Source organism: Rhea americana, unplaced genomic scaffold, assembly GCF_003343005.1.
Source record: "Rhea americana isolate MKP2758 unplaced genomic scaffold, rheAme1 scaffold_376, whole genome shotgun sequence".
Lineage (NCBI taxonomy): Eukaryota > Metazoa > Chordata > Aves > Rheiformes > Rheidae > Rhea > Rhea americana.
In genome coordinates this window covers 482,367-508,084 of record NW_028186508.1, presented here as the reverse complement: position 1 = coordinate 508,084, position 25,718 = coordinate 482,367, and the positions used below count along the sequence as shown (strand labels likewise).

At 44.2% G+C, this 25,718-nt stretch overlaps 1 protein-coding gene across 8 annotated transcripts in view; it reads left to right on the top strand.

Annotated features, from left to right (window-relative positions):
• Positions 1-25,718, top strand: part of STIM1 (stromal interaction molecule 1) — a 103,235-nt gene that overhangs the window by 32,841 nt on the left and 44,676 nt on the right. For 6 of the 8 annotated variants that reach the window (XM_085313096.1, XM_085313097.1, XM_085313101.1 and 3 more), the window contains 2 exons: positions 10,821-10,954; positions 21,202-21,316. In XM_085313096.1, coding sequence (XP_085169222.1) covers positions 10,821-10,954; positions 21,202-21,316 — 249 coding nt within the window. The remainder of the gene's footprint in view (positions 1-10,820; positions 10,955-21,201; positions 21,317-25,718) is intronic. The other 2 variants (XM_085313102.1, XM_085313098.1) reach the window with 1 other exon arrangement.

The following is a 25,718-nucleotide window of genomic DNA, read 5'->3' as shown; positions in this document are numbered from 1 at the left end:
CTGAAACCTGTTCTTCTCGAGACCAAACAAGCCCAGCTCCCTCTGCCTGTCCTCATGGAGGCAGTGCTCCAGCCCCCAACCATCTTGGTGGCCCTTCATTGTATGAAGTAAATCTTTTCCTTCTTTAGCGCAGAAAGCCTAAAGATCTTCATTCAAGCACCTATAAGCATTTTGGGATTTGGATTATTGTCTAAAGAATCAGTGAGCCTTTTTCTAAAAGCCCTTCACAATCCTATCCTACAGTACTTTGCTGAATTTTGCCCCTTCAACTGCTAAGAAGTCCCCAGATCAAAGTGGAGTCCGTAGATGGATACAGAATCTATAAAATCAAACATTTTATGAACTGATTAGAGTGCTACCCTGCCAGTATGATTACCCATTAAAGCTGTGCTCTTCGGTCAACAGCAATTTTCAAATAAAGTGATTCATATTTGGACGTATTTGATCATTTTATTTCCTGAAACTTTTTTTTTTCCCCCAGTTTTTAAACAATTACCGTTGCAAGTTAAAGGCTTTCTGTCTGTTGGTTAGTTGTCCTATGCTGAGACATTTCTTTGGAGGGAACAGCTTTAAAGCCCAGGATGTTAAGTGTTAGGATTCCATATGATCATTCTTGACAAGGTGTTTAGTGCAAATTCTAGCAATGTGAGCTATTTAAATATGCCCCACCACCACCAAAAAAAAAAATCGATCGGCTGTGTTACTCTTTAAGACCTCCTAGGCTCTTGCGTGCTATGGTGGTGATATCAGCYTGTGAAATCGGAGGAGACTGACTGTTCTTTCCTTGCTCTCCAGATGCTGCTAGTCCCAGTCGTTAGGCCACAGCAAGACTCCTTCAGGGCCTGATGCCTTCTGGCAGAATGTGCAGTTTATGGCAGTAAACTCAGATCATGATCATGTTTCTTTTTCACACCCACTGTCCCAGTTACCACTGCTGATTTCRGCCTTTAGTGGGCAAACAAATACTTAGATACTTTAGATACTAGATTACAATGTAAGGTGTTCTCCATTCAGCTAGACTAGTTTGAAAAGATAAATGCTACTATTCTTGCTTTGAAATGCTGGTACTAATACCCTTGAAGCCTCCTTGAAGCTATGCAGCTAAAATTTGTACAAAGATGAGGGAAGAGATGTTTTTATTTAGCAATGTCTAGTGTTTTCTAGTGGTGTTGCTGGTATTGTAAAGCCAGTAGGTAGCTGATCTTTCTAACTGCAGCTGGCTGGCTGGCTGGCTTGAGTTTTCACTTGCCTGCAGTATTACAGGCCTGAGGTAATTAACTTTACCTCGCTCCAGTGAACTTGAAAGCAAAGTGGATCGAAATTTATATGAAGTCTATATGATATGGCTCTCCCCTTCTAAAGAGCCTAAGTTGTGAAGGCGTAGTCATACTGGATGAAGGACTTCCTAATAAAATTAAATGTGAATGTCCTGCACTCTCTGGAGCTGCTAAGGATTCAATTATGTCCAGCCTGAAGGGAAAGAAATGTGTAAGCAGATAGTTTATATAGGTTATCAGGAGGTAATCCTATCCCTGGTTAGTTAGGCTCATTAGAACTTTCTGGGACATGGGATTTGGGGGTTTTGCTGCTCATCTTTTAGAATGACACGACCTGGTCTGAGATATGTTCTGGGAAAAGAGATTTGAGAACAGTGGGGAGAGCAGAATCATACTTGAATATTCAGATTAGGGACTGTGGGAAGGAAATTTGGCAATTCATCTTTAAGTAGAATAGACTGCCTGTTTAAACAGGGTAGGAAGCAAGAAGAGTGGGCAGGATTAGGAAAGGCAGATATGGCCCCAAAACGTAGGATTGAGTTGGTGTTGTGTGTGTGTTTTTTTTTTTTTTTTTTTCCTCTCTCCTCTCTCTCCAGAACAGAGAAAAAGGCTTTTTGTTTTGTATTTTGGGATGTGGGGGACATTGGCTTATTTTATTATATTTTAAAGGGAGGGAATAGGCTGGGGAGAGCAAAATATTTGAAGAGGCAGATTAGGACAGCAAAGGTTTATGCTGGCGGAGACTGGGTGGAAGCAACAGCTAAAATATTAGAGAAATAGAAGCTTTGCTGCTGGGTGCAAGGAAGAATGAGTGAACTCAGAAAAACTGTGATGAAACTATGCTTATCTGAGTCAGTAAACTGTTGTGTGAAGAAGATGGAAAAGCCTTATTGCAGTCAGTGATGAAGCAATCAGTGATGAGGGAATTAATTGTAGTAAATACATGCTGGGGTGGTGCCAAGGACAGAAGCCCATTTGTGGAGAAAACTTTGACTTTTTTAAATTGAAAAAGGACTAGCATCTCCACCACTGTGTCACATAGTGCGAGGTGGTGGTCAGTTCCTTCCTGTGTCTGTTCTTAACGCAGGTCTCGGTCGCTGGCAGGAAGCGGCATTTGCAGTGCCAGGGTATGGCCTGAGCAGTAGGCTCTGCTCTGCATCTCTTTCCCCTCCCGTGGTACCTTCTCATGTAGCTCCTCAGAGAGAGGGGGGTTGAGGAGAAGCCAATAGCTGTGCCACCAGATCAGGGAAGGTAAGTTTGGCCCTGTGACTTCTGCACCGTCTCTTTCTCAGACCCTCGTCATAGGTGSTTTGCCACTGTTTCTGGTCGGAGCTCCCAGCAAAGGCACCCTGGCCTGTTGCTCACTTTAAAAGTGCATCAAAGATCAAATCGTCTAATCTCTGATCGCATTTATGTTTTTCCTAGCCTAGTTGGTTTCCTTAGCTTAATGTTTACTTTTAATTTAGACTCATGATAGTAAGATCAGGCTTTATTCTGCTATGCTGAACTTGAGGATGAGGTTGGTACACACGCTCGTTTCCAAGCTGTGGTCTGGAGGATTTCTTAAGGAGTGCCAGACGAGCAGTCTTGGAGGAAACTCTTCTGTTCTCAGACTCACGGAGGGGTTATTTCTGCTGATCATGTAATATTTTTGCCTATCCACRTTCACTAGTAAGAAGAAGAGGCTAAAGCAGGAGGTTTTGACACACAAAAAATGATTGCTGCATCTTTTCAGGAATATGGGGCATCTTCTGGAGACAATGAAAGATCTTGAGTTATGTATAAATATTTGAATTTAAAAACTGCAAGTTAAAGAAAAAAAATAAACCTTTGCCCTCCTGCTGATAGTGATTTCCTAATTCAAGGTTTCTAGTAGGAAAAGCTGGGTTGGGTTATTCCTGTGCTCAGATGAGGTYCAGGGTTCTGTACTGCAGAAGCAATTTGTAGTGCTTCATGTAAAGGTGAAGTGAAAAAACATTTAAAAMATCCATTAATCTATTAAACATCTATTAAACATCTATTTAAATAGCTGCTAAAGACCCCACTGCTGTAGAGGTGATGATAATTTAATATCATAGCAGGAAAACATGCTTAATTTAGTTGTGTGGAGCAAGATGCTTGTTTGAATGCTCTCCTGCATCTTCTCATGATGAAACTCCTTTCATCTGGAATCTTTCACCTACTAAATCTACTATGAAAATAACTGTTGAGAGGTTTCCAGGATTTAGTGGAGATAGAAAGATGAAGTCCACCTTTTTGATGCCTGTGAATTGCATGTTATTTCTTGATATGAGAAAAACCACCATTGCTTCCTTTCAAAGCAAGAATATCTGTGCCATGCTTGAGTACGTCTGAAGCAAGGGATTTTACCTCTGAAGGAACTAGCTCAAAYGGAAGGAGCTGATCAGAGTAATGAAACGACAATGTGCTGAAATCTCAGTTCTGTTTGACAAATTCACCTTTAAAATGACGTATTTTTACATATGAATTTACACATGCCTATGTGGGAAAGTATTGCACATTAAACATGAAGTGAGTAGTAGCAGCTGGTTTTCTATATAGTAAATAGTATCCAGCTGTACAATGTAATCTTGTAGTAAAAARTATTTTAGCTGAGCATTTGTGTGATTGCAGGCTCTATTGATTGGTATCTAGAGCTGGAGAACTGATGGCTGTTCTGCTTRGTTGGTTGGTTKGTTTTTTCCTAGCAGTCCACTTTGYTGYTCTGTAAYRTTGCTGTGCTGTAGCTGTGCAAAAAAACTCAGTTCCCTTTCATTTTTCTTATTATTCAAGTGGGAATGATAATATTTAKGTACATTCCTTAAAAAACTGTTAAAAGTTTTTGTTAAAATGTATAAATTGTGCTTGACATTGAGTGTTATGAGAAGAACCCCTGAGCAAGAAAGCTGAGTTCTTGTTTGTTTTAGCAAAAATGTGTAATTTTTTCCCTCAGAATACAAGTTTCTTTTCTGGCTGCTATTCTAGTATTTATRAAGTGAGTTATATAAATCAGAATTCTTATAATTAAACTGCTATCTAATCCTAGCCCAATAGCTGCCTGTGTTATAATACAAAGTGCTGCTGGGGGCAATTGACTCTCATGGTATTGACACAATTTTTCAAACATTACTGTATTAAAGATAATGGGACTTCATAGAAGAAAATTGAGAGAACCTGAATTTGAACAAAAAGAATTCCCACTAGAGATAATTTCCCACAAGAAATAAAACATCTGGAAAATAAATACTTTGATGTTGCAGAATCACAGGATGGTTGAGGTTGGGAGGTGCCTCTGGAGATCATCTTGTCCAACCCCACTGCTCAAGTAGGGTCAGCATTAGCGTGGTTGCCCAGGACTTTGTCCAGGCAGGTTTTGACTGTCTCCAAAGCTGGTGTTTTTTTATGTTCAGATGAGATTTCCTGTATTTCAATTTGTGTCCATTGCCTCTCACTCTGTCACTATTATCTAAGAAGACTTTGCTTCCATCTTTATACCCTCCCATCAGATATTTATACAAGTTGATGAGGTCTACTGAAGCCTTCTCTTCTCYAGGCTGACCAGGCCCAGCTCTCTCACCTTCTCGTCCTATGAGAGATGCTCCAGTCCTTTAATCAACTTTGTAGCCCTTAGCTGGACTCACTCCAGTAGCTCCCTGTCCCTGTCGTCCTGAGGAGCTCAGCACTGGACCCAGCACTCCAGACGTGGCCTCACCAGGACTGAGCAGAGGGGGAGGATCACCTCCTTCGACCTGCTGGTGTCTGCTCTTCCTAATGCAGCCCAGAGGCTGTTGCTTTCTTTGCCACAAAGGCACATTGCTGGGATGTGTTGCTAACAGTTACCACGAAAGTTTTCTCTTACTGTCGGAGGCTGAAGTGCATTTGCTGGCCTTGTAAGATTTTCTGGCTTAAGAGTTTTTAGAACTGAAGTTTTCTGAGCACTCAGTGCTTTGTCATATCACAAGCAGGCAAGTTTGAGTGAGTTACTTGTGGAGTTACTGCCCTGGGCTGCAAGTTGCTGGCTGAGATGGCCGGACTGGTTGCGTGTGCGCTTCTCATGCACTGCAAAGCCGAGGAGAATGTGCTGGTTTCAACCTTAGACGTGCAGACCAGTCAGCCTGACTCACGCTGGGCTGAGCTTGTCAGGGCAGGCGCAGCGTGAGAAGACTGGACTGCAGAGCAACTCAGAACGTCATCCACGTCCAGCGTGTGGTCGTTCTGCCGTAGGCAGTTCACCACAGACGTCTTCCTAGTCTGTCCCTAGAACCCAAGCAAGCTCCCTTGCAGGACCCATTCCACCCCACCTCTGCCCGCCCTGCTTCAGCGCTTRGGCGTCTGGTAACAGTTTTCTAGTTCAGGGCGTGCAGTAGCAGTAGTGCCTTTGAGCGGTGTGCTCTTGACTCCCCGGAGACTGCCTGAAAGGTTACAAAATCCCTTTTGTGGAAGAGAGATAGTGCAGAGACCTTAGGGCTGCTCTGAATGCAGAGCGAATGGGCCTGTGTGGGTGCGGAAGCACCGGGGGAATGGCAGAAGAGGGGATATCAAGATGGCATGTGTTGATAGCACCTCTGTTAGCGGGCCATCAAGGTGACCGTACATCTGCAGTCTCAGGACATCAGACTGGGGGTGGAGGGTGGGGAAGGGAAGAGCATTCTTTAAATAAAAAAGCGGGAGGGGGGCAGGGTGTGGCTGTTAGGAGATGATAGAGGGAAGATAAAGAACAGAATGGGAGACTGTAGACGCCAGGCGTAGAGACAGAAGAGTTGGGATGGGATGGGATGGGATGGGATGGGATGGGATGGGATGGGATGGGGGAGAGCTCACCCCTGTGCCAAAGGCACCCCCATCAGTCCTGGGGTCTGCAGGTGAGGAACAGCCTGGGGCACGTGACGGTGACTAGAGACAAGGGTCTCTTTGCAAGAAAGGGCTGTAACACAATTAGTGCTAGATGTTACACAAGAGGAAGGTGTTCTTTATTTAATCAGAAACAATTTCGCACTCATCTCAAGGCTTTCACTCACCTAAGGTCTTGCAGGCAGGTACRAAGACGTGTGTCTGTGTGGCCTGAGCGGAATTGCTTGTGTGTGCCGTGGAGGAGAAGGGATGCCAGCTATGAGGTCCTCCCTACCTTATCACCCATCGAAAGGAACCCAGGRGAGGAACTGATTTTTGGTCAGGTCTGTCTACACCCTTTAGAAGGCWGTGGTTATTATGGTGTGAACGTTTTGCCTCAATCTTGCTTAACCCTCAATAAATCTTAGGCAAGGTTGCTACCCCGTGTCTTTTGTTTCTTCATCTGGGGTACTTTTGCAGCGGCAGTTTGTCTTCCTGTTGAGCTAACAGGAAGAGGAGTGGCCCATGCTGTGTGCTGAAGCCTTGTGACCCTGGCRGTGTAATGTAGGGCCTTCTGCTGATAAATCACCTGTGCTTAGGCCTTACGGAGCATGGGCTTTTTCTGGCCTTGATGCCAACAAACATTCCTCAGTGTAATGGCTGTTCATTGTGTACTTGGTTATCAACACATGCCATTCCTGTAACCATTTCTTCGTTGTTCTTTCTGGGGTTTTGTCAGGAAAACATTTCCAGTCATGCTTCATTCTTAAAACTTGTTACAAATATCCACACTTTGTCCTACCCGTGACTGCAAGAAATCTGGGTAATATCACCTTAATGCGTGTGTCTTGTTACCTAAATCCTGGACAGACCACTTGAACAGCCATGGTTTGGCACTTCACAGTTCTTAAGTGGATATAAAAATGTTAATATGAATAAAACTACTTTTGTTTTAAAATAAAATCATCTTTCCTTCCTGTACATTGAACTTTGCTACAGTGTCGCTACATTAATTGCTATAATAATAACCACAGGCTCAGAACAAGATGATCGTGTAATATTTTGGGAGATATTTTTTAGTTCGTTTACATTTTCCTTCTGAAGTAAAGTCCAAAGGCAGTATAAATACAATAACTGTCTTGTTTTCTTGCTGCCTTTCTTTGAGATCTGTGTGATTATTGCAGAAAAGATGCAGCCCAAGAATATGAGCCGACTACAAAGAAAGAGTGGCAGGAACAAATTCTTACAGGTTAGGAGAAGAAAATCAGATTACTGAGCAGATCAATTCTAAGGCATCCAGAAACATATATACAACCCTGAGAACTTCCTCTCCCTTTCCAATTAAAGCCAACCAAACAAATTACCTTAGACAAAAATTTACTTCACTCTGATTACTGTGAAGTAAGTTGAAAATCTGGTSTCTGTGCTAAACAAAATGCAGTCCTCCATGGGTCCTTGTGCTGCCTCAGAAGATGTAATGAAATAATGGAGCTTCCCTGCCTACCCAAGCAGGGAAATACTGAGTTACCCTTCAGAACTGCTACTCTTGCTCCCACCCTACCTACSGTATTGTTATTACCTGGCTACTGCTTTGGGTTACTGCGTGTTACTGTGTGGGAYGTTTTCCCCAGATCCTACTGCAGGCTTTGTGCCTCTTATCTGCACTGGCTTCCTGCTGCACCAGGCCTTGAGCAGTGTGAAAGAGAGAGCACCTTGGCTCAACAAGGTGGAAGGAAGAGCTTTCTCGTCTGATTACCATTTTGTAGGGTTCCTGGACTTAATCCCTGGCTATACACATGGGCAGTGGTTTGKAGAGAATAAGCTTCTAGTTCTTTGTGCAGCTTATTGAATCTGTGCCTGATGCCAGCATTGCTTCTCCAGGAATGCATGAGTGAACCTCAGTTACCCCTCTGTAAGTTGCCTTATCACATAGTAAAACAGGGTGGCATTCCAGTGCTTATTTTCATCTTCAGTTAATTAATACAGAGAATCAAAATTTTAGATGGAGCCTACTGACTAGTGTCCTAAGCAGAATATTTGTTATGCTGGAGCTAAATGGAAAGGTCTTGTTGATTCTGGTTCAATCTTGGGAGTTGATATGGAGTGAGAGCTTGGTGTCCACTTACTGGAATGCACTGATTTTTATATAAGCTAGCAAAGGATGAATGGACATCAAAAGATCTGTGTCCACTGAAAGGTCTCTAATTCAAAGGTAATTTGGATTAGAGAGAGAGAAAATGGCTTCAATTGTAGATGAATTTGGTAGGTTGATGGTTGAATCTTTGCATTTGGAAAAAACAGTAAGGCAACATGTGGCCTCTTCAGGTATCCTGATGCAGGGRTGCACAGGTGGACCTGATCTTTTCAAAGCTGAACCATTTTACGTTTTCCACTGTTTATTTACAACTGTACAAGGTAGAAGGAGGAGATTGTGACAATAATTTTTTTCTTTTTTATAGATAATAAAAACAAATTTATAAATAATGCCAGTTTTGGACTTGGTCTTGATTTTCCCACTCACAGAAATGGCCTGATAGAAAAACAGGTTTTTACTGATCACAGCATGCTAAAAAGAAGTTATAAAAGAAAACTCAACCCCAGCTCTGAGGGGCCAGATACGCAGGCTTGGTCAAACATTAAGTTATTGTGTGTGTGTGTGTGTGTGTGCATGTGTGTTGTCTATGTCACTTAATGTGTTCCACAGAGTCAAGGTTGTTCTACTGATCCTAAGAACCACGGAGGTGGACAGGTGGTGGTATTGCGTTGCTGGTGATGGCAGTTTTTGCAGTTCTGCTATCTTCCTGCCTTGCAGAGGCCAGACCCCTTGCAGCTGGCATGCTGGCAGCACCCTGCGCCACTCACCTGTGGCAGGGCCACCGGAGTTGCTTTAACTGGCTGTGAGCACCACRTGGCTGAAGAGCTACCAGCTGGCCAGTTCTGAAGTATGCCTTTCTTGGTTGGCATAATTAATGTTTTTATTAGTACCATCTTACTCTGTTTGCAGTGGTTGTATGTCTAAGAGGGGATGGAGCACGACTACGGAACTGCTTCTGTGGGTCACAGAGACCCCTCCCTCGGACCTTTTCTGTAAAGGCATTTCTTCCTCTTGGTTGGTGCAGAATTCCTCTTGCTACTGCTCAGCCAGTTTCACACAGGTGGGAGTTTCTTCTGATGAGATTTACTATTGTGTGTTTTATTCAGACACATAATAACCTTTGTTTCCCAAGCAAACTTAAGAGATGGTCTTCCTTTTGTTAAATTATTGATACCTACCCTGCAAAACTGTTTTTAATGTTTGTACAAAAATGGGCAAGAAGTACTGTGGTGGTGGTATCTACTTATCAATAATACTTGATGTTCGTGGGTGTGTGTATAGAGTCTGATTTCTAGTTGATGCTATTTTGCAGCAGTAGACTAATCTCATGATTCARTGCTGCAAGAAGACATGCCATATAGTCTCTTTTCCTTTGGGGGTACCTTAAAGGAATGATGTGAGAGCCTGGTTGTGAAAACCCGTTTTTGTAACAGAAGCACATACTGTCCCCTGATGAATATCCATTTGTCCTCTCTAAAGCATGCTTCACATGACAGGTGCTCTAGGAGAGCAGGGTGCAAGCAGCAACCATTGGAGCGGGGGCCGGGTGGAGGTATTCCYGCAGTGCCGGCTGCTGCCTCCGCTCTCACTATAAAGTGAGAGTCTTGTTTTTTCTAATAAAGGACACTTCTCAAAGTTCCACCTTCACGGAGGATCTTCATGTGTGTTGCATCCAGGAGACCTTAACAGAGGATCAGCGTTCAGCGCTCCRCAGCAAAGTGACATCCTCAAGGCAAACCACCACCACAAAATTTATTTGCAAATGGCACGCAAGTGAAAAATTGCTATCATTAAATATGCAAACCTATCTACACTTTGCTGGCAACAAGGATTAAGCATGGATAATTGTTACTCCTCCTGCCACCCTCCAGCTCCAAGTGTGAGTGTGTGAGTGAGATGGGAGTGTCAGGTTGCAGAGCTGTCATGGCGCACGGCACCTTGATGTGCAGCGGTACCGTAGGAGAAGTGGGTAAGCCAAGTTTGGTGCTTAGATGAAGTCAGGCAGGCAGAAGAATTTGAAGTATTAGTTTTGAAATGTAGAAAAATACGCAAAAAGAAAACAATCTGTTTCATAATCAGGAAGCAGGCTAACTCTTTTTAGCTGACATATTTATATAAACATTCAGCTCTTACTCCCAAAATGTCCTACCTGGATGCTGTGCCAATACTAACAATATCCAAATGAGAAGTGAAGCTCACAAAATAGGAGACAAAGCGTAACCCTACAGTCTTCGCATYTTCCTCCCTCCCAGGAGAACCCAGATAGACACCACGTTGAGGAGACAAGTCCCTGACCCGGATGGAGGTTGCCCTCGCTCTGGTACCTGCAAATGGAGCACTTCCTTTTGTTACAGAACAGGAGGTTGGTGGAGGTGGAAATGCTGAAGAACCTGGCTCGAGGAAGAACAGCCCTGATTAGGCCATGACCAATCCTTTCTTGTTTGAATTAGAAATTTCATAGGAATCTGGCAGTTACATTTCATTCTACCATGAATGGAAACACTGGAATACTTTCTCAAGTGTTCAGTAAGCACTTTCAAATGTAAGATGCTTAGTGAGAAAACAAGATGGAATTTCTTTTGGTGCAGRCTGCCTAATGTTAGTGTTTTCTCCCTAAGCAGAGTTCTGCCGCATTGATAAGCCCTTGTGTCATGACGAAGATGAGCAGCTCAGCTTTGAAGCTGTCCGCAACATACACAAGCAGATGGACGATGATGCCAATGGCAATGTGGATGTGGAAGAGAGTGATGAGGTTAGTGTAAAATGACTTTTCTGTTCTTCTCTCACATAGTATTCTGCCTCTGGAGAGGACCTAGGAGGACTGTTCCGTTACGGGTAACAGTAGTGTGATGATGAAGCCTGAAATTCAGTTCCTCAGAGGCTTTTTTGGGCTGCCTTTCTCTATATCTAGCAAAGAAAGCAATGTTCAGTCTTGGTCCAGGTTTAGTGTGTGTGATTGTTTTTTTCCCTTTGTGTTGGGTTTCTGTCAACTCAAATCTTTTTTACACACAAACTATATCAATTTATTCTAACACTGAAAGACACCAATAGACCTTTTTACATGAGTGATTGTTGTTATCACTTCATTCCTTGCTTTTTTTAATCCTAGAGCTGGGAAGCACATCTGACTCTGGTCAAGCCCTTCTTTGTAATATTGTGGAGCAAATTTACTGGCTGTTGTCCTTTCACATTATAGTATTTATTACATTCTTTGACCAACTCARCTGGAAAAGTTACAGTACATTTTTGCTTACTGCAGAAAAAGGAGTGAGTCTGTATTGTCTTGCCCTTTGAGATTTTAGCTGATAACTTCATTAAAGAGAAATAAAATTCTTGATGAAGGAAATTATTTTTTTACATAAGGGTCAATAGAAATAGTGACTAATATAAAAGAGAAAGCTATTTATTATTGTTAACGTAGCCTCAATTGCATTTGATACTCGTTTGCTAGACTCTCTTCARGGTAGGGAATTCTGTCTTTTAATGTGATTGGACTCTAAATAAGAAMAGCAAAGTATTGGAAGCGAGAATAAAGCAGACTGGTGAAATCATCTACTGACAGTCAAATGATGTCAGTTTTTCTGATTCCTCAAGCCATAGCAAAAGCAGTGGCAGGATATGGGTATGTTGCATGTCCAACCCTTTCCACTAGACTCAGGTAGACAGTGTACATCTCTGGAGCTACATGAGTTTCCTGAATGGTTGAAGCATAGCTCCTGTGCCAAGTCCATGTCAAAGGACTGGAGGCTGGACTGTGCTTGGAGCAAGGGCTGCTGAATAACCTGAATTCTTGGCTGTGGAAGGAGATGAATCAGGAGCTGCTGAGACCACTGCTCTAGATTATTGTGCTAGCCAGTATGTGCCCATGGTGAGGCTTCTGTCTGCCATTGGGTGCTGCTCTCCTTAGCCTTGGGAACACGTGTGATGTATCTTACGGCATTTGACCAAATGAAAATTTAGATACATGTTTTGTAGACTCAGGAAAAATGACCAGTGGTAGAACCTGGTATAATCTGTGCATGTGTGTATTCATTCTTAAAAAATTTACAAAAATGTGACCTGCTGTTTCTGGACCAACATGTTTGATCCCCCTCCCCCTCCATTCTGATATGTGTGGCAAAATATGACACGTTTGAAACACTAGCATCTACATAGTGCTGTCTGTTGAAAACTCTAAACTGTCACAAATCCTTCATAAACCCTTCTCCAGCAAGCATTATYCGCAGTTCTCAGATAAAGAGACTGAGGTCCAGGGAGGTTAAATCTCCTGCCTAAAGAACGCAGCAGTTCAATTTATTGGGCAAATCTAATCATGACAAGGCCCCTTTATTTTTTGGGAAGGTTACTGTCTCCAGAGAGATGGCACAGTAACCTGAAGCACAGAGCATGTTAATGAGGAGCCAATGATGTGCTCATTGCTGGGTGGATTCSGTTGTCTGTTGTCTTGTTGCAGGCCCTTCCCACTGTCTAAATTCTACTTTATAGAGAAATTAAAACAAATAAAAAGCTTCTACTTGCATTTCCTAAAATCCAGCGTTTTCTTGTTTGCCAGATCTTTGCTTGGGATTGCTTTGCAACCTTAACTCTGTCTCTCCCTCTGGCTCCAGAGCAGCCTCRGGCAATTCAATTCACTTGATGAGTCCAGCTCACCCATTACTAAACAGGATAAACCTCTGTTGCTAGGATTGAGCAGTAACAGCAATTTTTATGCTGCTCAGAACAAATCCCGCCCTCTGTCTCTGTAGGCTRGTTGACAGCTTATTGTATATATGCTAACAATATTATCGTGCTCAAAGACTTGGGTTTCGGTTTTATGGTCAAGTCGTTTCACTGTATGGCTATTACCTCTGTACGACTAACAACTTTTTTTTCCAGAAGACTTCAAAATCCCTGGCTTCTGTAATTACTGGTCTGTCTTAAACACTTGCAGTTATTTTTCTGTCCATTCAGACAGATGTCCAAGCCCTTTGCGTCATTTGTCTTGGCTACAGGAAYGCTCTTGCAGTTTTCTGTGTGTGCATTAACCCTTCCTGTTCATTAGAAATACAGGTGCTGGRATTGTGTTGTTCAGCTTGTTGATCAGACTGTTACATTTTCCTGTTATGAACTCTTGCGTTGGCTCCCCCTTGATCAAATCTGGACGTTTAAGTAGGTGTCTTCTCATCAGAGTCTGACTGTTTGCATTCCGCTGACTTGACACCAATTCCCGTATTTCTCTTGGTCTGCATGCATTCCTTCGTCCTGCTCTGCAAAATGGAATTTGTCCTAGCGCGCCTCTCCAGCTCCCTTCCTCGACCAGGCTGTCTTGCCTACGAGGAGCCAGCCAGCCTGGCGACTGGACGACTCCTGAAGCTGAGCCTCGACGGAGGCTCCGTTGTCATGCCCCCGAGCAGCCTGCGCGCCCCTCCTGAAGTTATCCCGGCTTCCTTCCCTTTTCGCTCTCCTAGTGTCTTTCTCTTCACCCCTTCTGTCAAGTTTTCTATTATTTGCTGAGTTGTTTGGAATAAGAATCATGTCCGAATGGTATTTAGGGGAGTTTTGCAGCTGTCACAGGTTTCCTAGCAAAAAAAAAAGGGTGGTTGTGGCTGTTAGAAAGGGAGGGGGAGGCTGATGCTTCTGATGTTTAATGAGAACTCCATGACTTATGCTGCTAATAGATGGATATAGGCAATTTGAAGAAGTAGATAAATTTGGAATTTTTCCTATGAAATAGTAAAAGTTCGTTTTGGCTAATTGAGCTGGCCAGTGGTAATTGGCTTCTGATGCAGAGTTTACCTGTATTAAAATGCTTTTGAAAGGATATGACAAATAAGAGCATCCTTTGGAAAAACAGGCTTCTTCCTCTAATTACGTGTCGCGTTGAACTCGCGGGCCCGCTGGGCTCAGGGCCCTGCCACAAGAAGCAGTTTTGCTGTGGTGTGAAACGCGGAAGCTGGCAGAGGCATCGCGGCAGCTCCCGGTCTGAGGCCTGACTCCACGTTCCTTTCTGCTGCGACAGCTGCTGGACCTGAGCCTACGTCCTCTTCTCCTGCCGCCTGTACCGAGGGCAGCTAATAATACTGCTGCTTTGGTGGCCTGGCTCCTCAGTTCTCTGTCCCTGCCTCTCGCCTCGGACGCGGGGAGTCGCAGGCTGCCGACCTTCTGCACGTCGGGAAAGCAATGCTCAGCCACAGGAAGAGCAGCTGGGGTTTGGCAAAGCACGGCGCTGCTGCGGCAGAGGTTTTGAACGGTGTTATCACTTTTTCTGCAGCCTGCAGCCGGGTTTTGTTTCTGAGCTTGCCTTTGGCCGTGCGGGCGTGTGCGATCCGGAGCGCAGTAAGCTCTGACGTGCCAGCGTAGTGCTTGGTAGGTGCTGGTGTGCTTCATGGGGCGACATCTGGGTCCATCTTGGAGGTCTCTGGTCAGCATAGCTGTCGGACTGAATGAAGGCTGTTTTTCAGTAGAGGCATTTCTGTGGTTCCACCAATGGATGTCACGGAAGCGGCTACGTGTTTTCTTTCTCAGGTGCAGTGAGCGACAGGCCCTAGCGCAAGCTTGGTGCTCTGATGCCTCCTGCGGCTCCCAGCTTCCCGCCTCCCTCCTTGCTCCCCAGACGTGGAGAGCTGCCCTGTGTTTTGCTCACCATGTGAACACAGAAGCAGCTTTTTACCAGAGTGAGGAAAGTCAGGGTGAATCTCAGGAATTATCCCTGTTGCTAAAAGTGTCCCATTCGTAACTTGCACACTTTTGCCTCAAGCATTTTAAGTAGGTGTGATCTGTTAAAGTATGGAGCAAGAGTGCTGTTTTTCGCAGCACGCTCTTTACATTGAAGCTAGCATTAAACTGAACGCAGACGGAAGCAGAAAGCTCTGCGGTGGAGGAGCAGAGATGTGACCCTTGGTGCTGCAGTTGCTGGTGAGTCATCAGACAAATACCTTGTGCGAGAACGGCTGTAAGGGCACAACGCACAGCAGCTGGGTGGGAAACGGAGCAGGGATCCAGCGTGCAGGTGCAAAATAGTAACTCAGGAGTGCTGCCTCCGATGGAAAGGAAACCTGCYGCAGCACCGTTGCTCTGGGCTTGCCGGAAGCAGCTGAGACCCAGGAAGCAGTTGTGAAATTTATATCAAACTCAGGTCATAGCAAGATCATGCTATGTAATTTGTAAAAGAAAGTAAGAAAATCTCCATAATTACTTCATTTGTTTATTTCTTCTTGTTAGCCTACTGCTTTTTACAAATGACTCAGGACCATCTTAGGGTTAAAGATGGAAAAGATCAGTAAAACGTAGTATGAATCACAGTTCCCAATGTAACCTAGTCAGTGTTTTAAATATGTATCTTTTCTGAGAATTGAAGATGTTTTTTCTTTGATTTTCTTTTAGACTTAACAAGCATACTGCATTTTGTGTGCAAATGTTCCTTTRTGGAAAATATTTGTCTGCCTGTTCAGGTCTCCCCAACTGACAGCAAAATAGTGCTTTTATCTGTTTTACGTATGGAAAAAATGAAGTCTGAGAGCGACCCCAAGTTGCAAGGTTTACCTGTGTAAGCTTGAAGCTTGTGTTAACGTTTCGTGGAATTCGGCAGCCGGAAAGGCTTGGAAGGCCCTGGAGAACATAGTCTGGGAGCGYTGCCTGGCGAGTCAGCTACCGACCGCTGAGCTCCGGCCCCTGCGTAAGGCACTGCAGTCGTGGTTTAACTCTCGGCCTTTGGTTTGGGACAGCTGCTGCAGATACTRTTTGAAAGAATGTAAGAGGCTCAAATTTAAGCCTTTTATGGCTCTGATGTTTAATCTTCACAGCACACTTGTTTTCTCAGCGTACGCAAGTCTCTTATCTCAGGAGTCAGAGTTGAGAACGCCACGGCATACTCCCTTTCCATAACCTTTTGTAGAAAATGATGCAGAAAATGCAAGGAAAGCGTGTGTTGTGATAAATCAGTGATATTTCCCTGTCAGCATACACCTTAAGAGCGAAGGCTTTGCGTGGATAGATGCACAACTGTGCAAGCTGTAAGGATCTCAGAACAGCAGTGGCTGCTGGCGTCCATCGAGGAACAGCAAAGCTAGCTGCAGCTTGTGTAAAAAAGGCAGTTCTGGTGGAAACAAGGAGAAGTTCTGTAGGCTGCTTTGGATCACAGTATTGTAGGACAATTCAGGTTGGCAGGGACCTGAGGAGGTCTCCATTCAGAGGATGCTAATATCAAAGTAGAATATATTGTAATGCCATATCACAAATAGTTACTTGGAGTGGTCTACCTTTAGGTTGATGTACTTGAGATTTATCTTTTATAAGTAAATTTGAGACAGAATTCTGCAATGAAATGATCTAATGTCTTTATTGTAGTCTGGAATGTGTTGGTAACTTTGCACAGATACATTGAGTTTGGTTGAATGAGTTGCTTTGTAAGCCCCATATTTTCCACTGTTTGTCTTTCTATTGATTGTAGGTTAGTTCCAATAGTAATAATAATAATAGTAAGCTTTCCCCGTTGAGGTAATTTTGAAGATTGGTTTTAATCATCTGTTCTCCAGAAGCATTTGTATGCTTCGGCAGAGGCTGCGGAGGTCTCACAAACCTTTAATCACAGGAGTCCTTGCTTAAACACCCACGCGCACTGCTTGTTCTGGGCTTGCGGTGAGCCTGCACGCGCCAAGAACAGAAGGGACGCCTAACTTAGGGGAGCCTGCACGCTCCGTTGCAAAAGACCAAGCTTTTTGCTTGGTTAAAAGTTGTTTCCCTGTTCAGCTGAGAACTTTGTCTTTGCATTTATTATTTTGGCCTTTTCTCTTGGGGAAAGCGCACATTTTGTTTGGATGAGAAGACCTGACTATAGAGAGAGAGAGAGACAGAGAGAGACACATAAAATAACTATGTGTTTTTTAACATTTTAATTATAGGTAAGGGAGGTGAAAATGTGTCCAACAACTTTACGCTGTCCTTAAATCTTCATTGCATTTTTCCTTTCTGGAAGTGATTTTTCAGTAAAGTTTAAGATGCCATCAGTGACCTCAATTAAAATGAAAGAACTCGTCTCTCCTGGGGAAATCTTCTAATTAGCGATCTATTTCTGACCTTCCTATTCACTCAAAAGGTAGCTCCAGCTGTTTAGGGGCAACTCTGTTTTAGGATTAAATTGACAAATTTCAGTCTCTGAGATGCTTTTAGCCTGGTTTCATAAGGAAACAAGGTTTATGTTGTTGCTCATCTTTTCTAACTTTTGAGCCCATTGCCTTGTTCAGCCATGCTACTGAGAATGAGGGCTTGCGAATAAAACGTTTCCTGCAGCTTTCGTGGAAGTTGGTGGCTCAGAAAAGACACTAAAATCAGAGTGCTCACCGAAGGAAGTGAGATGTTGTGAGCTCTGCAGTTATTTAGGTTTTTTTGGCCATTTACCACTTACATCCTGATGCATCAGTGCGCACACGTCACCTCTTGCCAATGCGGTAATTGATAGCAAAGAAAGATGATGATATTTGGGGAGGAGAGAATTCAGGTGTGTGGGAAGGATCTGAAGGCTCTGCGGGGAAATTTAGAGAACGTAGCTGGAGCTGCTGCGGATTAAAAGGCAGAAATCGCCAGAAAATCACGCTTCAGCGGTTTTGCTTGCTCGTGGAGCTGCTTGTTTTAGGTGTGCTTGCAGCCGCTGAGACAAGGCAAGAGCGCGTGCGACGCCGAGTCCTCGCCCCGTTGGAGCCGAGGAGAAGATCCCGGCCCCGGCGCTGGGCAGCTGGCGACGTTCTCTCAGGTAGAGTCGTGTTCAGCGCGGCTCTGCCAGCCGCAGACGGGTCGGGAGCGGTTCCTTTGGGCGCTGCATCCCGGTGCCCGCTCCGGGGCAGGCGGAGGGGCTCGGCTGCCTGCGGCCGGTGGGCCAGAGCGCCCGCAGCCCGCTGGAGCTGCAGGCCTGCTCCGGGCAGAGGTGGAGAGAGGACAGGGGTGCCTAAGACCTGTTAAAAGAAGGGGCGTGCRAAATGTGGACATGAGTAGGAGAAAAGATTTTCTGCGTAAAATGCCGCCGACTTTGCGTGATGGGCTGCTATGGAGGCTGAAACTGCGAAGGGCTTCAGCAGCAGTTAGATGTGTCCCCCGCTCCTGGTCCTCTGCTCCTCCCCGCGGGACCTCTGGGTGCCTGCTCAGGGCAGTGCTGCACTGCTCATCATCTCCTTTTCTTTATTTTTTCCCAATACACCTGTATAAAAGGCTCTTAAGCAAGGGGGGAGTTCATGAAGGATGGGCAACAGCTGGTTTCCGTGTGGGCATTGGGTAACATTATACAATTCTTATGCAGAAAGATCGGGTAAATTATACAAGAAATGTTAACAATGGTTTTTGGTTTTCTTTTTGGACATCTGGGAGTCCTGTGACTAATTTGTATCTATCTATACTAAAATATACCAGATGTATGTGTTCACTACTGCAATCTTTGCATGTGAACTCTCTGTGGAGTCCCACTCTCCCCTGGGAAAAAGAAAATCAGGGCTGTACAACTTGAAATCAGGAAGCTGTTCATGCAATCGATCGAAACAACCGTGGGATCTGAAAAATGGCTCGATAGCCACCGATGGGACTTCAGTATGTTAGAGTTCCCTGAGCACTGGTGGTAGCTGAGGAAGTCCCGTTTAGCAGTGCGCATGCCGGATGTTCCTAGCCGCGAAGACAGCGTTGCCATTCCCACCCCGACTGCAGGTGTCTTTGCGTTGTGCCACGTAAAGGCCGGGGTCACGGCGAGGAGAGGCAGCAGCCTCCGGAGAGCCTCGCTCCAGGCGGGATCCGCTCTCTCTGCGAGCCGTTCTGGGCAGCGTTTGGCCGTATCCCTGCTTTTCCTGGTGTTTCCCTCCGCTGGCAGCAGGAGGCAGRTCTGCTTTTGGCACCTCGCTGAGGCTCCGTGTGCGCAGCCCGGCTCCTCCTGGCTCGGGCGTGCGGACGACGGCCGGAGGGGTCGGGCAGGGGTCTGCCGGAGGAGCGGCGCGCTCGCCCCGCCGGCCCGTTTCTGCTCGCCTGCGGCGCCGTTGCCGTGCCAGAGCACGCCGTCCCCTTCCGAGAGGCCCTGGCACAGCGCTTGGGCGATAGGGTGTCGGGGGAAAGCTGCAGGAGATCGCTTTTCCCGTCTGCGCTGCCGGAGCTAAATATACGGAGCGACAGCTGCTGCCTCGCATCCCCGTGGGAGTTCGCAGCCGCGCTGGCTGCCCGGAGCGGTCGCCCCCGGTGACATTGCGGCATCGCCCTGTAGGTCAGCCGCGGAGAGAGCCCGCGGGCCTCTCGCCTGGGCCCCGGCCAGCCCGCGTCTCTGCGCCCGCGCCGGTGCCTGGCTGCGCCGAAGCCGCTGCGCGGGGTGGTCACGGCGCACGAGGCGCTGGGTCCGCTTCCGCGCTTCAGAAACTGAAGGCGGCTCGGGCAAGGTTCTCCAGCGGCAGCTCTGCAGCAGCGTGTGGCTTTAAGAGCGCGCTGCAGCGTGGCGAAGCGCTCTGGAGCTCCAGGGCTTTCTAGAGGACCAGGGGAAGGAGCTTACGGCAAAGTCTCAAACGTCAGCGGGGTTTGCTTGCATGACGAGAAAGGGCGAAAAAGCTTTTATAGAAAGCAAGAGAGCAGACGGGTGACAAGGTCAAGGCACAGGTGTCTGCAGAGGGCTTTGGTAGGGCCCTGGGCAGATTCGCAAGGAGTCTGCAAAGCTAAAGTGTTCACAGATATTTGTAATACCCTATCCAATATTAAAATAGTATCTTCTATGTAGAGACGACTTTTTATATAATTCTGTTACGTTTTTCAACTTAGAAGACTTGTATTCCACATGTTGATCATTGAATTCCACGCGTTAATCATTTATTGAATGAATACGTAGTATTTCCTCAAAAAGAGTGATTTAAATATAAATTTATATCTTTCTCGTTTGACCCATATGTTAGTAAAAAGGTAAGCCGAGTGATCCTCTTTCTTCTCTTCTGTTTGATTTTTGCATGCTTTGCTTTCCTCCCATCTCACGGATTCCTTCTGTGTACATTGTGCTTCAAACCTTATTGCTCCCTTTGTTTCATGCATTGGATAATTTTCTTCACTTTTCTTTGATGTCTTCTGTTTCTGACCTGTCTTTTCCTGAGATTGGAGGGAGATAGGAACAAAACAGAACATTTATTATGACTGGTGCGTTCCCTGAATGAATTGTGAATTTTACCTGCTGACGTTAGCAACAAGAATCTTTTTCTCATGGCTCGTAGCTTACAGAAGAGCTATGATAACAGGCCAAAAGCCAAGTGGTACCTCTCTACGTAGTGCCTGCGTGACTGCTGTGGGAATGCTGGCACCTGTTCTTATAATGACAGTTGGAAAAGAACTTTGAGAAAAAATGATCRGCAAAGAACAGGAAGAATGGTTTGAGGTTGGGAAAATGTATCTTTTTTAATGAGAAACTTAAGAACATAAGGAAAAACCTTTTTACTGGAAGGGTGACTGAGCACTGTCGCAGGTTGCCCAGAGAGGTTGTGGAGTTTCCATTCCTGGAGATTCAGAAGCTGTCTGGACRCAGTCCTGTCCAATGTGCTCTAGGTGACTCTRCTTGAGCAGGAGGGTTGRACAAGATGTTCTCCAGAGGTCCCTTCCAATCTCAACCATTCTGTGACTCTGTGAAGTGCATAAGATGACTTAGGGAAGAAATCTTTGCTGGCAGAGGGCTACTTAATCTAGGAAGAAGAAGACAGAATGATACTTTAAAAATGCAAGTAGAGATAAATGCATTCAAACTAGAAATAAGCTTCTGTTTTTAACGGATGATATTGTTTATTGGAACAAGTTATCTAGAGAGGTGATGAAATTTTAATCACTTAGAGCTCTGAATAAAGACCAGCTGTTTGAGAGAGGTGCTTCATCTTGGACTGTTACTAGGACTTTATGATTAAAAAAAAAAACAAACTATATTTAAAGACCTGTGGCTGTAATATTAAGGAAGACAAGTGAAAAATTGTTAATGTTCCTCCTCTCTCTAAAAGCAGAATCAAAGAATAATTCCACTGTTTGTTCTTCTCCTAGTTCTTGAGGGAAGACTTGAATTATCATGACCCAACAGTCAAGCACAGCACCTTCCATGGCGAAGACAAGCTCATTAGTGTGGAAGATCTTTGGAAGGCCTGGAAGACATCTGAAGGTAAAACAAACAAACAAACAAAAAACCCAAACAGAAAAAAACAAGCAAGCAAAACAAACTCTCTCTCTCCTGCCCCCACCCTCCCATATACATGCATGCATACCTCTTGCTATAAAAGTGGTAAACAATTYGAATTCTATGCAACCTTGGCAGCAATGTGTATGCACATCCCAGGACAAACRTTCCTACTTTGCCTTTTCTGCCTTCTACAAGTATTTCTTCCAGCTTGCTTTTTCTGTGCCTTCCAGATTTTATTGCTTTTGTTACTTTTTCCAGCTGTTAATTCTGACACCTAAATATGACGTATGAACTGCTGTCATAGCTGAAAATGTTCATTGCTGTGCCCCTGTAAATGTGTGTTGAAACAAAGCCACCATGCTGTCCTATTCAGGTTCTCCTTGAAATTTCCAGTCTCACCTGATATTTTTGTGGGGTAATAGCATCCTGTATATTAGAACTGAATGGGAATTTTCCTACAGGCTATGTTTCCATTAGAAGATAACAATTTTCTGAAGCTCAGGTATTCCTTAATCCAGTGAAAAGGAGGCAGATCAAGTCCTAAAACTGAAAGTAAACACATTTAGTGAAGAAATAAGGAAATGATAGTGTTTAGAGCAACTCACCTAGGGAGATGGTAGAAGTTTAGTCACTTCTAGTCTTGAAGTCTTTAGTCTTTAGTCACTAGAGTCTTTAGTCTCTAGTCTTTAGTCACTTAGAGTCTTGAAACTTCYTGGAACTTCTAAATCTTTAAAGTAGCTTGTAAGTACTCTACTGTTTCCGTGGCTGCTCTGCGTGTGGGGTGCTCCACACKTTGCGTGTTACAGCACTGGCTGCTTCCAGGCATCAGGAGAGTGCCAGAAGTGGTCAGGGAAAGGCACAATGTCATATTTTTTTTCTGAACAGAATTTAGAAATTTCTATTTTGAGAGATCTTGAAATTGATTTTTCTTTCTTCTTTCTGTTTTAGAAACTTTGCTTTCAAATTTTGGGCTTCTGTACAGAATGATATTCTAAGTTAAGACAACTAGTAATTACCAGAAAAAGTCTTCAATGCCTTAAAAGTGAAAGTTTGGGGGAGAGTATAGAAGGAATAGAAGTACACTTTTGCAAAATTTAGGTGCGGTTACTGTGTTGACTGAAGGATGTGCTGGTGTTTTGATTCTGATCACTTGGCCTTTTGATATATTGGGGTCAGTTTTGTGATCTGGGATGTAAACTGCTTTTGCTGATGACTCCTTTTGTGCTTTTCCTTTTCTCTTCATTATGCTTCTTACCTTGTTGCTTTCAAGACCTGGAACATTTTCCTTTTCAGATCTTCTTAGCTTCGGGTGCTCCCTTTACTTCTGGCCTTCTCCATTCCCCCTGTCCTCCGAAATCAGATAATCTTGTCAACACACATTGCTTGAAAATTTGGATTCTAGTCTTCTGATCACTTCATTAACTCAAAAGCTTTCCATTTCTCATTTATGTCCTGTTTTATATTTGTTTTCTCTGTCTTAGACTTTGAATTATTTGGGGATAGGATGTGTCAGTGTTTTCAAAGCACTGTGTAGATATGTGGCTGGAAGTATGTTAAAATCCCTCATGATCCCTGAAATACTAAAAAWTTTTTTAGCTATATCATTTGAAAAGCTGTTTGAAAACAAAGTGATTCTATGCATCATTCTGGAATTATTTTCCAGGATTAGAATCACAGTCCCATGGCAATGGGCAGATAATATGTTTAAAATTCTTGTCCAAACCACTTAAATGTTAGAATGGTGCCAACAAATCTGTTTGTCTCTCGTGTTCAAGGAGAGACTCATGTTAGAAATTCTAACGTACTGCTGTTTACAGATAACTGTCTGAAGTATATCTTCATGTCAGTTGAGTAAGCATAAAAGTCATTATGGGATGGTGGAGAACATCTCATGATATTCTCCATGTTCCTTAATTACTAAGCTGCTCTTTCTCTCTTCCTATTCTGAAGTACATAGTAAGCATCATTCTTAGATTCTGTGGCATACTTTTTCTACTCTTTAGTTAGCACTTTTGCTTTTCTTTCTCAGCATTCTCTATACTTAGCTAATAAAATAAATTACTGATTTCAAAAGGATAGTCCCATAGAGTCCAATCTTGGATTCTGAACTTTGATTTTAAACGAATAGAATCAGGCTCATAGAAAAGGGTCAGCCCTCTTCATGCRGTTACAAAAAGTAGCTCTGAAAAAGCGCTGCGGGAGTCTGTCATTAACTGATGTCCAGAACAGATATACTCCTTTTCAAATTAACTGATTTTTTTTAACCTGCCATTGCTGTAGTTCCTGGTCCATATCTGTAGAATAAAAAGTTATTTCTGCCCCTGAATTACCTAAAAATAAAGGTTTTGATGCTTTCACAGCATGCAGGATTTGATGTGTAAAGCCCTCAAGAAGTTTGGCTCTACAAAGCTCTTTGAAGTAAAGGATTATCAGTGGCTGGGATTCAAAATAGGTAAACTGTTCATCTTTGTATTCAGAAGATCCAGTAACCCCCCCCCCACCCCAACCCTGGTTATGGGAAGGTTTGAGTCCTCAGCTGCAGGTGGCAGCAATGCCAGTCATTGCTTCTGTGCAGGTGAGTGCTTGTTGCTGTGATGGGACCTCCTGAGGTCCCAACCTCCTGCTCAAAGCAGGAAYGGTAAGAATGAGCAGCTCAGGGCCTTGTCCAGCTCTGCCGGGGCTTTTACCAGCTTWGGATATGAGCGGACACTATCCCAAGGGTAGGGATTCGTTAGCGGGCATGGCTTGGTCTTTAGAGTACTCTTTCTCTGGCTGAGTCTGCCCCCGCTCTCTGCTGGCGGAAAAGGCTGCCCTCTGAACGGTTTGTGCACCCAGACAGAGCAGAGGAGAGTGAAAGCTCTGAGCATGAATGACTTGTGTATTTAGCTCTTTGAAAACAGAATCTGTACCCAGATTAGCCTCAWTTTTTATATCTGGCGGTTTTACAGCATGTTTTTGAGGTGGACTCTGATACTTCATTCCAGACCTTGTGACATTTACTAGTAGGGATTAGAGGCTTTGACATTAGCATTAGGCTCCTCAGAGCTTATTTTGATTTCTGGTTCCCTGGGCACCATTCACGTTTCCCAGTTGCTAAATGTTAAGTGATAACTAGTGTGTGATGTCAGCTCTGCCAGCCCAGGGTGGTGCAGTGCCACCGTGCACCGTGATGGGCAGTGCCGCTGCGTAGGGAATGTAGTYCCAGAAACTTTCTCTCTGGCTTGCCTGGCCACCTTTGGTTTTAGTATGTTGCTTATGGCAATAGAAAATTAGTTTCTCATAGTCCATGGGCCGCTATCTGTAGGGGATTTTCTTAAACTAGTTCAGTTTGCTGGCTTTGAGTTTGCTACATCTATCTGTGAATCATCTTGCAAGCTTACCGGAAGATTACCTTTCTTTTTTTCTTTTTTTTTTAATCTTGCTACCTTTTACTTAACTGTTCACTCTAGTTCCTGTCAAACAGCCAACACCATTCTTTCAACTGAAAGCCGTTAGCTCGTTTGAGCCAATTGAGAGATGTTTCTCATATTTGTGGGACAACTCATTGCTGGCATTTAAGAAATTACCAAACATCTTTCAGTTCAATAGTGGTAGAACCCTTTAAGCCAGTGGTAAGTGGACCTTYTCTCCATCTGGCTGCTGGAAATTTGGATCTTGGGCCGGAGGATGTGAGGTAGTGGCAATCAACAATGACTAAGCTATCCAGTGCAGAGCTCTCCTTAAATTAYTGGAGATTGGGTAAATGCCAGAAGAACTCAATCCATGCTCTGCAGACAGAACTAGATAAATTACAGCATAACAGAAAAATCCTAGGTCTTCTGAAAAAAAGTTGCTACCTGATTTTCTTTGTGTTCATATGGTCACTGTAATGTGACAAAACTAAGTGGCAAAGGAACAAGCTTCATTCCTCAAAGCTCCACCAAATGATTTTGGAGCTTCATGTATCATCCAGGTGTCAAAGGTGAATGCCCTCAAGTCAAGGCACCTAGATTTACCATTAATGTCTTTGAATGCTGCGAAACTCCACAAAATGTTGAGGCAATTATGGAGGTATGTTCACCTGGTTCCCCTCTGGCTGCTGTGCCCTGTTGGGCAAATCACTTCCTCGGGCTGTTTACAACCGTTTTCTTAGAGCATTTCTGCATGTGCTGCTTGGTCAAAGGACTTGTGTTTGAAAGGTCTGGAGGAGTTAGTGAGGCTTTCAGAGTGTGTAGTCAGATACGTTAACTGAAGTTAGTAGTTCTGCGGTTTAGGCATGCAGTGAGGATGAATGTACTTTGTTGGGAGTAGCGACACAGAAGCAATATCGTTAGAATAATAGAAAATGGGTAATAGAATAGAAAATAGAAAAAATAGAAAAAGGTGGTTTTACTTACCATCTGAG